Source organism: Podarcis filfolensis, assembly GCF_964270895.1.
Source record: "Podarcis filfolensis genome assembly, chromosome: 2".
In the NCBI taxonomy this organism is placed as follows: domain Eukaryota; kingdom Metazoa; phylum Chordata; class Lepidosauria; order Squamata; family Lacertidae; genus Podarcis; species Podarcis filfolensis.
The window spans coordinates 29399882-29414249 of record NC_139605.1 but is presented as its reverse complement, the minus strand read 5'-3'; the positions used below and the strand labels follow the sequence as shown (position 1 = coordinate 29414249).

Sequence of the window (14368 nt, the reverse complement as noted above, 5' to 3'; positions counted from 1 at the left end):
TGGGCTCAAAGGACCAGCTGCGCCTCCCTCCACTGTGACGAGATTGAATGGAGGAGACATGGGTGGGAGAGGAGACTGCAAGCCGCTCGGGGCAGGGGGCCGCTGCTCAGCCCAAGGCGCTATAAATAGGCGAGATCCCCCCAGCCAGCGACAGAGCGAGCGAGGCCTGCCCGCTCGGCGTGCCAGATTTGCAGCGGGCGGGCAGGGCCCCCTGCTGCCCGCCGGCTGTGTACGCAACAAGGCGGGCTTTCGCCGAGCGAGGCGGCGCTGACTCAGCCTGGGCCGAAGGAAGCGCAGGGCAATGGCGCTCAGCCCCCCCGAAAGGCAGCCGGGCCCGCCCGAGCCCCCGAGCCCGGCAGCGGCCGCAGCGGCGGCGCCACAGCAGCAGCAGCAGGCGGACGACGAGGCCGACCTCGACCCCGACCCGCAGCAGCAGCTGAGCGGCCTGGAGCCCGACGCCGGCGAGGGGATCCCGCTGCACTCGCCGTGGACCTTCTGGCTCGACAAGTGAGTGCGGGGCCGCCGGCACACCGGATGGGGAAGGCGAGCGGCAGCAGGAGGAGGAGAAGGAGCGCGCGGCCTGGAGCTCGCCTCTCCCGCGCCGGTAGGGTGGGAAAAGGCGCGCTCGAGGGGGCAGCGGCGGGGGTGGGCGGCGTAGGACCGGCCTTTGTTCGCCGCCGCCTCCTCTCCTGCTCAGCTCGCTCCCTCCCCATGGCGAATTAATTCCCTTCTCCGCCGAGGGCAACGAAAGGGGGGGTGTCTTCTGTTCTCCAGCCCCACCGATTGCTTTACTTCGCTTAACCCACCCAAAGCTGCTGTTTCTGCCCTTCCTTGGCTGCCCCCCTGGCAACCAGCCCTGGGCGCCCTCAGGCTCGCTTTCTCCTCCTCGCTATTTCCATGGCTCTCCACGCGAGGTTTTGAACTCTTGAGACCTCTTTTTTCCATAGCGGGGGATCATCCCTGTTAAGCGTGTTGAAGTGATAGGGGCTCTTAGAGGGAAGTGATAGAGGCTCACTTTTCCTGACTCGGTGGTATCCACACACAGTGCACGCGCGCATCTAGCTTGCAGGCAGAAAAGGCAACAAGTGCAGCTTTACCCCTCCTCAAGGTTTGAGACGCACAAGGTCGGGTGGGAAAGGGGCAACATTACTCGGTGGGTTGCCTTGGGAAAGGCTCGCCTCTTAGGTACCCTAGAACAAATTGGGGCATCCTAGCTCTTGTGTTTTTATCCCATTGGGTGGCATTTCTGCTCCGCTTCCCTTTGTTGCCAGTTTCGGAACTTCTTTTTAATGCACCCAGCGCTTAAGGTGGTTTGTTTATTGATTTAAGCAACCTTCTCTGGATAGTTTTCAGACCAGCTGCTGTCTGGAAATACATCCCCAAGGGCATGGATTCCCTAAGCTAAAGCAAAGCAAAACAAAGTATTTGTTTTGCCCTGGCCTCCTTTGGGAGGAAGGATGAGATATAAATTTAACAATAAGGTTTTTTAATTGCACGTACCATAAAACGGGCCTTGATGAGAAACGTATTGTCATGTGCACCCGGTTTTCCCCACCAGTGACAAGAAGTTAAAAGGGGTACTGCTACTTCTTTTGCATCAGTGGACACTGCAGTCCACATGCTTTATTAAAAAAACAAACCTCATAAGGCATAAATTGAGGCAAAGACTTAGCCATTAAAAAGTTAGCCATAATCCTTTACCCAATATCAGAGATACCCTCTTACCAGCTAAACAGTTTCTGTCTCCCTGCTTACTTTCGAGACTGCTTACTGTTGTTTTTCCCACTCATTCTTCCTAATCTTCCCCTCAGACCCAACCCCACACGTAAATTTGACGGGGGCACATCCACACCCATTAAAGAACAGTGGGGCTGCTATCCTATACGCTTTTACCTGAGAGTAAGTCCCACTGAACAAACATGTAGGATTGTGCTGCAAGGTTCTTCTGTGCCACATCACGGAATCACTTTAGAAGTCATCTTGGGGAAACAGCATAGTGGTAATATAGGTAATATTCACAATTTAGAAATGACTCTTTTTTCGCCCTTTAAAGGTGTGTATTCCAGGCCACAGTACAAACTAATGACTCCTTAATAACCATTAACCATCCTATTTGGCATTATCTTTCTGTGCATGCCTGTAAGACACTACGGTGTTGGTGAAGTGGATTATAATGAAAGTTAGGGAACTAGTGGGTGGTAGTTATTCTGGATTAAAGGCAGATTATTTACTCTTAGGTTTCACACACACAAAGACACTTACTGAACATGTATCAATGGCAAACATTATTTCAGCACAAAACTTACAATCGATGCTTGGTTGCCCCCTTCCTTTAAAGTCCTATGATGGGCAGACATTCAACAGGTGAAACTTCAGGGTGAGCATTGGCAATTTTTACAAAGGATTAACTACTGTCTTTTCCCTTCTCATTAAGTTTTGTGTTGCTATTTTATTTTATATCAACCCATATTCTTGAAATATCCTTCTGTGGTTTAAACTTTGATCTGCTCTTAACAGTCCATAATTTGCAACATGTTCTCTTCCTACCTTGTTTTTCATTCACTGCTTTAAAATAGAGCTGTCTGAGAATCCATCCTTCCCTCCACTCATTATAAAAAACAAACAAACCTTGGTTCCCCTCTCTGTTTTGCTAAGAAATCATAATCCTTTCTTAAAATCTCTATCCGGTGTTTATTTTCCACAAGATTCAAAGCCATATAAGACTTGTTCCCAGTGTCTCACTCCAGATCCATTCCTCCAGTCATTACAAAATCAGACTGACATGTTTGCTTTCTTATACTGCATCAGACTACAATTGGTTGCTTCTTTAGCCTTGCTTTTTATAATTCCATGATATCCCAGTACTTGTCAAATGACACACACGCACGCTGTCCATTCGGAGCTTGTCATAGGTGGTTGGCTTGTTTTCCTGTACCAATCTGCTTTTGTAACTTGAGAAAGAAACATGTCCTTGAGGTATAAACAGCTTTCTCTGGCAAGCTACATAAATCCTGAAATGTTCTTATGACCAATTGCATTTGGTTAGCACCTTTTACAACCACTGAAGGGTTTGCTGAAATGAAATACTAAGGGACAAGCTACAATGTGACCATGGTAGTTTTGTGTACTTAAAAATGGAATTCTGATATCGTGAAGATAGTGGGAAGTGCATCTGATTTTAACAGCAAAAGGAACACATGGGTGAGATGTGCCGCCCCTTTACCTCTCACAGCCAAAGTCACTTGATGTATTGGAGCTCAGCAAAAGCAAAAATACTTGGGAAAGAAGATGCAAGGAGGTAAGGAAGTAGCATTCTGCACTTCTCATCTGAGTCTCCATGTTTGCTACTAAAATCACATCTCTGCCATCTCATTGTCCACTTAAACTCATCAGGAAATTATCCTTTTTAAATTTTCTCATAGCTTGTATGCCAACATTGCGCCTGCTGCCTTTAAATTATAGCCATCTTGCATTAGGTATTTTAACACATGGCAGGACATCTTGTTGTAGGATAAAGAATGATCTAAGCTACCTCACCTTACAAACTCCTTAGGTATAATCCACATATTGATTGTAGAAGCAAGCAAGGTGCCCAAAACACAATGTGTCTGCAGGCCAGGAATAGTTCAGCAAAACCATTCAAAAGGCCTTGGGTAAGCAAACAAAGCAACAAAAGGTGACGATAAATCTTTAGGGTCACTATAAGCCAACATTTATATTATTTAATGCATTTATATTCCACCTTTCTCCCAAGTTGGGATTCACCAGATGTGGCACTGAAGATGATGTTAGGTTCTTTCCTGTTGTTGCTTTTTTAAAAAAAAAAAAGTCCCCCCCCCCGGGACTAATCCATAGCACCCAGTTTTCACCAGTTACATGAAGTACCCAAAAAATTAAAATCTGTGATTAGATACATATTATTTAGGTGATATATATTTGGTTATATACCGTGGTGGGGGTATCAATGAGTTTTGTTCTAGTTTCTTAAGGGCAGGAATTGTGAAGGAGAGATAATATTTAAGCATGCAGAAGTAGAGGACAGGGATAGACAATCAAATCTCTGTCCAGATTGTAATTTACTTCCTAAGTCAGGGGTATAGCCAACATCAGGCATAGGCAAACTCCGGCCCTCCAGATGTTTGGGACTACAATTCCCATCATCTCTGACCACTGGTCCTGTTAGCTAAGGATTGGAGTTTGATTGGAGTTTGCCTATGCTTGGCCAACATGGTGACCACCAGATGTTTGTTGGACTACAGCTCCCTCCCCTGACAGTTGATCATTCTGAACGGTGCTATGCTGGCAACTACTGCCCAAAGCCATTAGCAAAAGCTGTTTTGTTACTTAAAAAAACAATCCTTCATACTCTTGAGTTTCTGTGATTGCTATCATATTATGTGCTGGTTTCATGCATAATTACACTCAAGGAGCCATCTAGATATCTACAACCTTTCATTTCAGTTGTCTGTATCTCATGTTTTTTTGAAGAAGAAAAATATCAGGCCTTTAATGATAAAAATCCTTCCAAGGTTGTTTAATTACTTGGAAGCCAACAGTAAGACATTACTGAAAGGTAACAAAACCAAGATCAGCTTGCAGAAATGCCACCAAAGTGAGTGAGAGACTCACATAAATGGAATACTCTGAAATTTCTGTATGTGCTGGTTATACTGCAAGTTATGTAATGTGCCGCACAAGCAGAGAATCCCCCACTCAAGATGTGCCTCCTAATTTGAGGGCTACTTTAGCAGGAAGTCAGCCCACTGCACGTTTTCCATCACAGCCTTTCTTTCAGTAAGGAAACATTTGTAAAATACTTTTCTTCTGCTGTTACATCAGTGACCCTACCTGACCCTAACCTATTATTAGAAGCCATAGTCTTGAGGACAGAACAGGGCAGCTGGGCACTTGCTGAGGTTTATTATTATTTAGATGATTGGAAATTAGAGTAATTGGCAGGCTAAGTCTGGAACAGGACTCTTCTTCTGCCTTCGGTTCCACCCCAAGTTAATCTGGCCTTCTCACATGCAGAATAGAATCTTCTGAAATACTTTTTGCAGAGGTGGGTAGGCTGGGGCCCTATGGATGCTGTTGGATTCCAGCTTCCATCAGTCCTAGTCAGCCTCACCACTGGCCAGAGATGATTATGTGAGTAGTAGACCAACAATATATGGATGGCCAGTGTTTCCCTTACCATGTTTTAATGACTGGACTAAAGCGAGGTCACATTTTGCAGTGGTAGCAGTCCATCTGAGGCATGCATAAAAGCTAGGCCAGCTTAAAGGCCCATCTATTCTGCTTAAACAGTGGCCAACCAGATTCAGGTAAAGTTGGTTCTCATAATAAATACCAAACACATGCAAATAAACATATGCCAATAGTAAGCACAACGCCTTCTTTGGTTGTACGGAAGAGCAGAAGTCATTGGTTCGTATCTTGGTCTCCCTCCTCTGCACATGTTCCAGCTTCACATGGTAGGTAGCTTGGCTAGATTACTGTGACCTATGGTCCAGGAGGTAGGATGAATCCCCATTGGGTCAAAGCACCTTTGGCGTCTTCCTACTTGGCAGATTACGACTGCACAGCCTGCAGTTGACACAACAGCTCTGTGGATTGAAGGTGGTTAGCTTGGTAGCCAAAGTGACAACCTTCAACCTTACAGGCTATTCTACAAAAGTTACCAGTTTATTTACCCAGTCATATTTTAGCTATTCATGGCATTTAGATTGTGTGGAAGAGAAGAACCTGTTCTTCCATCTAAGTTACCCCACCTGATTGCCAAGTGGTGAATCTTGCAAGCTGCTGTGTTTGGCTGCTTGAATCATAGAATCTTAAGAGTCGGAAGGGACACCAAGGGTCATCTAGTCCAACCCCCTGCAATGCAGGAATCTCAGCTAAAGCCTGTGGACTTTTAACAAATATTTGTATGCCACTTTTCCAGACAAAACCCATCCCGAGCAACTTACAACAATAAAATTACTAAGTATAAGAAATTATTGTATACACCAAGAGTAACTGACAAAATTGTCAGGGGGGGAGCTGGAAGAAGAGGCGAGGGAGGGCAAGTGGTCCTCCCTCCCCAGCCCCACTTACCTTCCCAGGGGCTGCTGCTGCTGCTGCTTCTTGTGGGTAGCCAGAGTGAGTTCATCCGCTCCGCTCTCTGGCCCACAGGAGCACCAGGGTGGTGGCAGTGGAGTGAAGATGAGCGGTGCGAAAGGGCTGGCTCCGGAGAGGGGCTGTTTAAAATGGCGCCCAGCCAGCTCAGCTCAGCCCCCTTCCTCCTCTAGGCAGGGCGAGCAGAAGCCAGGAGGAGGTGCCGCCACGGTGTGTGTGTGTGGGAATGGAATGGCGCAGGGAGGGGGAAATGGTGCAGCCCGAACGAACAGAATCCCCATGCCGATCCATGGACAGTCTGCGTGCTGGATCCTGAAGGCAATTGGGCCTGATCTGGGCCCCGGTACTTAGTTTGCCAACCAGTGTGGTGTAGTGGTTAAGAGCGGTAGATTTGTAATCTGGGGAACCGGGTTCACGTCTCCACTCCTCCACATGCAGCTGCTGGGTGACCTTGGGCTAGTCACACTTCTTTGAAGTCTCTCAGCCCCACTCACCTCACAGAGTGTTTGTTGTGGGGGAGGAGGGGAAAGGAGAAAGTTAGCCGCTTTGAGACTCCTTCGCGTAGTGATAAAGCGGGATATCAAATCCAAACTACTACTACTACTACTACTCTTCTTCTTCTTCTTCTTCTTCTTCTTCTTCTTCTTCTTCTTCTTCTTCTTCTTCTTCTTCTTCTTCTTCTTCTTCTTCTATTACTACTACTACTACCACCACCACCCCTGGTCCAAACAAACCAGGATCAAGCATCAAGAATCAGTCTAGGTTCAAATGTGACCTAGGGAGAAAGTCAGGCAACAGTCCAAGGGCAGATAGTTCAGGTAAGGCAGAAAAACTAGGAGCTAGAGACCTGTGTTATTCCCAGCAAGTGGAAAACTCAAGATGGAGGGCTTATACTAACTAGCCTTTTAAACCACACCCTGACCACCAGCTGCTAGCTAGTACGACCCAGAACAGTTTAGGGGCTGTGGGGTGGAGGGAAGAGGGGATAAGTTTTATTGTGTGAGTGGACTTCCTTCCATGCACACATTCCCCACTTAGTGCTACACTGAATTTCATCCGTAATCATAGAAATAAACCTAATGAGAATCTGCATCGCTCTGTATAGTATTGTTCTGTATGGTATTGTTATAGTGATCAAAGAGCCTCTGTTCCAGAAAGAGAGAAAAAAGGGAAGAGGTAACTCTGAGAGCTTCGTTTGTACATATCACCACCTACAGGCACACCTGACATTTGCAGCACAGTCATTTGAAGTTCGTTCTGTCACTCCCCTCTGCAGAAGGGGAGAGGAGGGAGGTCATAAGGCTTGCAAAACCTGATGCACATCTGGGATTAGCACATACTGGATCACCAGATTTAGAGGTTGTGGTTTCCAGGAGTCCCGGCACCTTTGTTACTGCTAGAAATGTTAGTAGTAACTTGAACCAGAATTTCGCAATCTGATTTTTATCTCTCTGTGCTATTGCACCACATTCTGCTAATTGTGAAACATTAGATTTTACTTTGTATTTGTTTAATACTACTGTACACTTTTTGCACATTTTATGATTATAATTTTGCATGAAATGTAAAGTACATGTACGTTTTTAAAGAGCCTGACAAATATTCATGATGTAGACTAAAAACTTAGAAAATATTTGTTTCACCTAGCATACTTCTCTTACATTTCTCTGGGGTGTGTGGGGGGATTTATGGTGCTGTATGTGTTATGCATGGTTAAAAAGACAGGGTTGTAGTTAACTATCTTTTACTTGGAGTAGATCTATTGAAATTAATTGACCTAAGTTAGTTGTGGTCACTAATTTCAGTGTGTGTACTCTGCATAAAAGTTGACTACAGCCCACTGTGAGTGAGTTAAAAGCACTGTAGCCAGATGTTATTTAACCAAAAAAGGTTTAGTTTAACATGTTAAGTAAATGTTTCTCATGTTCATTCAGTGACAGGAAATTTAATTTAATTTGTACAAATATGTATATACTGCTTATTCATAAATTATATCGGAGTGGTTTATAACAGTCATACATAAAACTATACAATAAAAATAAGAATATTTTTAAACCAGAGATCAACTAACTATTGCAGAAGTGTATAAATTGCAGCTGTTAAGGGACACACCCTTAACAGACATGTTGTTTAGGCATCAGTTGTATATTATCCTCTGCTGTTGTTAGTTCCAGTTTCACTGGAATAGGTTAGTTCTTATTCCACCATGGAATAGGGTGACTGTCAGTGGCCATCTGACATTTGCCCTCTTAATTTCAGGGAAGTGAAAGTAATGAAAGCCTTGTGGAGTAAATTACTGGCCAAAAACAACTTGTTGTCATCACCATAACTACGCTGAGTGTCTTCTGAAAGAGACTGTTGTAGGAACCGCGCAACAAAATTTGTTTCAGGCATGCACTGTTGTCTGATTACAATCACTTAATTTGCACTGAAATACCATTCTCAGCCTGGCAGGCCAAGGTTACCCTTGGAGTGCTTACAGAATGTTTTAACATCAGTATTAAATTGTCCCCTTGGAACTCTTTCATGGACATTTTGATATTGCCAAACTTACTTTGTTGTGCCAAGTCTCTCCCTCTCTTCTTCCAAAACGTATTTTAGTTTGCTGGAGAAAATAGTTTAACGTTTAGGTGGGAATGTCAACCTGGGCCCAGTGCTGGCCTGTATTCCAATCCTCTATAAAGTTAATGATAAATCTTTCATTGACATAACCAGATGTAGACAATGGCAGCCTTTGGAAACATATTTCACCATCTGATATAGCAGGAGAGCTACATTTTGTCTACACTATGGGGCAGATTCAAAATGAGGGTCATTTTGCTTCATGGATTCAGCACTTAGGTTTGTTTCACACCAAGATACATGTATGTATTAGGGTAGTATTTCTATAAATGGAAGAAGAGCTTCACTTACAGAAGTAAATTCATACACCAAGGCTGCCAGGCAGACCCTCTTTTGCACCCATCTGCTTATTTGTGTTTAGTGAGGGTTGGGTAATCCAGGATTTAGTATGCAGCCTGTGTTGGACGGGGCTGCACTCCTCATAGGAAGTTGCCTTACACCAAGCCATGTCATTAGTTTATCTAGCACTGCTAGGGACGCAGGTGGCGTTGTGGTCTAAACCACTGAGCTTGCCGATCAGAAGGTTGGCGGTTCAAATCCCCGTGATGGAGTGAGCTCCTGTTGCTCTGTCCCAGCTCCTGCCAACCTAGCAGTTCGAAAGCACACCAGTGCAAGCTGATAAATAGGTACCACTGTGGCGGAAAGGTAAATGGCGTTCCTGTGTGCTCTGGCTTCCGTTGCACCAGAAGCAGTTTAGTCATGCTGGCCACATGACCTGGAAAGCTGTCTATGGACAAACACTGGCTCCTTCGGCCTGAAAGTGAGATGAGCGCCGCACCCTGAACTTATAACTGCCCAGGGGTTCTTTACCTTTTATACCTATCTAGCACTCTATTGTTTACACTGACTGGCAGCTCTCCATGATTTCAGACAAGGGTCTCTTCAGCCTTTCCTGGAGGTGCCAGGGATTAAATATGGGATCCTTCTGCATGCAAAGAGTATCCTTTACTACTGGGGCATTGCCCAGCCACTTTTAGGATGCAGAGTTGTAGTCCATCTGTCTCTGCTTCTAATCACTGCTGCTACCTGATCATCCAGGAGTCCTTTGTCTAGGTTTTGTTGGCTATTGCACAGATTAGTTGGGCTGCAGAAAGCGTGCTGGGGAGACCACACATTCAAGAAACGCAAAAGTAACTTTTGCTTGGTTTAATAACAAATAAAGTGGTACCTCGAGTTAAGTACTTAATTCGTTCTGGAGGTCTGTTCTTAACTTGAAACGGTTCTTAACCTAAAGCACCACTTTAGCTAACGGGGCCTCCCGCTGCCTCTGCACGATTTCTGTTCTCATCCTGAAGCATAGTTCCTAACCCAAGGTAATATTTCTGGGTTATCAGAGTCTGTAACCTGAAGCGTACGTAAGCCAAGGTACCACTGTAACAAAAACAAAAATTCCTTTTACACTAAATTACATTATATCAATAAGTGTGACCCATCCACCAAGGTACTGAGAGAGCTACATGCTGCTCTTTAAATACTATACCCAACAGCTTAATTAACGTAACAGCACCTGCTATACTGCTTCACAGCTGTAAAACTAGGTCATGTTATTTGCTCTGGCCCTTAAAGACATACAAATCTTGTGAAACAATAATGAAACCTAAAATTTAAAGAAACCATTCAACAGGTTTGACTATTACACCACCTGTGTTCTTTCCTGGAGATGACTGACCCGGCCACAGTCACACATGCTTTAGTAACCTCTAAACTGGATCCCCGTAATGTGCGTTTGGTGGGACTGCCCCTGAAAAGCATCCTGAAACTATGCTGTTTCGTAGTATTGTCTGAGGCAATCTGCAGTGAATCATATATGTTTTACAATTATTGCCCATTTGGGTATTTCCCCCTTTAAAATACAACTTATGAAAGCTTACCAAAGAAGCCTGTGATAGTAATAATTTGTAGATCACTAGTAGGTTCTTAGGAATCTGTTTTGTGTTAGGTGCAGCAGATGGAAGTTAATAGTCTAAGGCAGCTGACTAGAAGCTATCAGTTTGGGGGAAATCTGACTTGAGTGCATGTGCATTTTCTAGTTAAGTTTGTAATAAGATGATTCAGCATCTCTCTTCAGCATACCAAAGGAGAAATCAGTTTTCTCAAGCTGTTGTAAAATGACATGTGGTTCATCGCTATGTGAGGCAAATTACTGGATAAATCTCTGTTCTACCCGTACTTTAAAAATAGTTAAGATAGCTAAGATTTCTGCCATCTGCAAATGTACTGAGTGCTTCTCCTATCAACAGAAATAGTATTTGGAACTAAAAACTAGAGGCATGATCCAGAGAGATGTACAATTAGAAGTGAATTTTGCATGTCTAGCCATTCCAATAGTCAGCCATTGGTTTTGATGTTGTCCGTTACCTGCTTTTCAGACAGAGACTAAATCCACTCATTCCCTACATTGTCATGGATTTGGGTTGCTTTTTTAAAATGTTGTAATGTAATGATTACCTCTGGCTAGAGCAAACATCACAAGAAGGGATACTTTTTCAGTACATTAAGCATTATCTCACTTTCCATCTGTTTATGAAACTGTTAGCAGAAGACACGTAGCTCCAATCACACATTCATTTGGCTCATCTTCTATAACAAAGATAACATAATCTCTTTGCTATCCTGAGTTTGGTAGTCTCTTTTGAAGGCCCAAAAGATAGCTTGCTTGGTAAATTATCCCAATTTGGAGCTTTTCATGGTACAAAAAAAAGGGTCAGTTCTTACAGCAAGCCAAGTGTTCCCGATATGTAGCTATAAAGGTGCGCCTGTGGGTTTCAGTAATTCTGTAGGTGAGCAAAGACTGAATCTAAGCCCAAAGAAAACACTACACCTTTGCTACAGATGCTGCTAATGGGATCTTCTTGCTTGGCAAGACTTGTCCATCTTGCTGCTATGGTTGTCAGCTTATGGTTGTAATTGGTTACTGAACCATATTGGGTGCATATCGCTTGCATGAGATTAGATAGATCTGGGTAACTCAGTAATCCAGGCATAGGCAAACTTGGTCCTTCAGATGTTTTGGGACTACAACTCCCATCATCCCTGACCACTGGTCCTGTTAGCTAGGGATGATGGGAGCTGTAGTCCCCAAAACTTCTGGAGGGCCAAGTTTGCCTATGCCTGCAATAGTCCATAGGACGCTGTTCAAGTTAGTTTCGCAAAGGAGAAGCAACATGATTCCTCCAGAGTTAGTCTCTTTTAAAAAGTATTCCAGGGTATCTATATGCAGTGCTTTTTTCGTCGGGGGGGGGGGGTACGCAGGGGTACACATACCCCTAAACATTTTGTGAATCTAAGTTTGGCCTCATTGAGGGGCAGTATTTCAATATGAGTAGGAAAATGAGAGTACCCCCAAACATTTTTTAGAAGAAAGGCACTGTCTATATGGATAACTTAGCCACAAGTATATTGTACTGTATTTGTAGGAAATGTATGCAGGTATATTTAAGACCTCCGCATGGCCCGTTTCCGTATGAGAACAGGGTCCCATGATAAAAGAAATAACATGACATTAATTAACTTGTGTGAGCTTTTATTCTTGGATTTTACTCACTATAGAGAGTGTCTTGCTAGATTTATAGAATGTGGCCATCTAGTGGCACAGATGTAAAATAAATAGAAGAATTTATTAAAACCCCTTTGTTGTGAGAATAATGCTTCTTTAAGCCTTGTGAGATGCAGAATATGTTTAAAATACAGTGGTACCTCTAGTTATGAACTTAATTAGTTCTGGAGGTATGTTCTTATCCTGAAATTGTTCTTAACTAGAGGCGTGCTTTTGCTAATGGGGCCTCTTGCTGCCGCTGCACCGCCAGCACACGATTTCCATTCTCATCCTGGGGCAAAGTTCTCATCTTGAGGTAACTCTTCCAGGTTAGCAGCGTTTGTAACCTGAGGCATTTGTAACTCGAGGTACCACTGTATATTCTTGTGGCCAGTGCTTTTTTTTTTCATTAAAAAAAAGTTTAGGGGTACTCTCATTTTGACTCAAGACAACCACCATTTTACAGTTCAAATCAGGGAAAATAAATACAGTAAATGGACAAAAGTACAGAAATTCACAAAATGTTTAGGGGTATGCGTACCCCCAGAAAAAAAGCACTGCCTGTGGCTAAAATAAGGATTGAAGCTAAAGAACGTCCATGGAGGTTTGGGTGGATATGGGCAGCCCACCCTCAGTCAGTATTTCTTCCAATTTGTCAGTGTTCATCATATTTACAAAGAAGTAATTTCCTACTGTATTCAATGGAGGCAAGTGTGTTGCAGTATTATGCTTCTTTAACACCCTCTGAATAGGAGTTGAACGGCTTAACTGTGCAAGATTGGAACTTTAATATTTTTATTTAACAAAACAAAATGTGTGCATGTTGCCTTTCTCCCAGTATTATTATTATTATTTTCTTTTAACAACAACAACAACGCTTGTGATTATAGTTTAGAAAAAAAGAGGGAAATTTCTGGATTCAAATAGAACTTATGCAGAATTACAACAACAAAATGTCTGTAAAATTAAATAAAAACTCTATTCTATTTCAAAATGAATTATCCAAATTGAAAAAGAGGATTAGAAGGAAAGGGGGAGGGAGAGAGAGAAACAAGACACTATATCATCACCTTCTGACAGTAGATGTAACCACCCTCCCCAAACCTGACTTCAAAACAGAGTAGTTTGTTTTGTTATGACTTACTTCCATTTTTCCTTCCACCCACAAACCCTGTGGTATTGGTAATTCTCAAACACACAGCTTTGTTATGAAGCAGAGTTGGATGATCACACAAATATATTGATTAAAAGAAACAACCCACCAAAATATATTGATCAGATTCACCATTTTACCATGTCAACTTCCATAATGTAAGTTATGGTACCTGCTCTCATAGTATATAAATGTATTTTAAAAGCATACTTTTGTGTTATTATAATTATTATTACAGTGGTACCTCGGGTTACAAACACCTCGGGTTACAAACACTTCGGGTTACAGACTCCACTAACCCGGAAGTAGTACCTCGGGTTAAGAACTTTACCTCAGGATGAGAACAGAAATCACGCAGCGGCGGCAGCGGGAGGCCCCATTAGGTAAAGTGGTACCTCAGGTTAAGAACGGTTTCAGGTTAAGAACGGACCTCCGGAACGAATTAAGTTCTTAACCAGAGGTACCACTGTATATCAATGTTTTTCTTTTCATAAATGTGATGAGTACACTTACTATACCGAATCTTTAAATATATGGTTTCTTCCTCTCTCTCCTTTTTTCAAGGTCACTTCCTGGGACAACAGCTGCTGAATGTGCATCAAATTTAAAGAAAATCTACACAGTACAAACTGTACAGGTAACAAAGATGCTGCATATGAGAATTTCATGTTGCAATATAAAATCCCATATATTATCGATAGACCAAACAGGGTTTTTTTCAGAGCTCAGATGTAACTTCTAATCTAACAAAACATTTGAAAAATCAGTCAGTTTGGTTTATAATAAGGCATTGTATTACGATCAGTAGAAATTGGGGGGCGGGGAATGCTTTTGTAAACACCCTTTACAGGTCTAAAGTCATTGTTATTGCAGGAACAGAAAACTTATTATGTATCACTGAGTTTGCCCCTAATAAAATGATCATTCTTTGTATGTTAAATTTA

The 14368-nt window shown here is 43.1% G+C and overlaps 1 protein-coding gene across 1 annotated transcript in view; it reads left to right on the top strand.

The window, feature by feature from the left end:
• The first annotated feature begins 136 nt into the window (after positions 1-136).
• The window catches only part of EIF4E3 (eukaryotic translation initiation factor 4E family member 3), a 25354-nt gene continuing 11122 nt past the window's right edge, over positions 137-14368 (top strand). Inside the window, exons 1-2 of the mRNA XM_083602479.1 lie at positions 137-507; positions 13989-14061. Coding sequence (XP_083458605.1) covers positions 302-507; positions 13989-14061 — 279 coding nt within the window. The 5' untranslated portion in view covers positions 137-301. The remainder of the gene's footprint in view (positions 508-13988; positions 14062-14368) is intronic.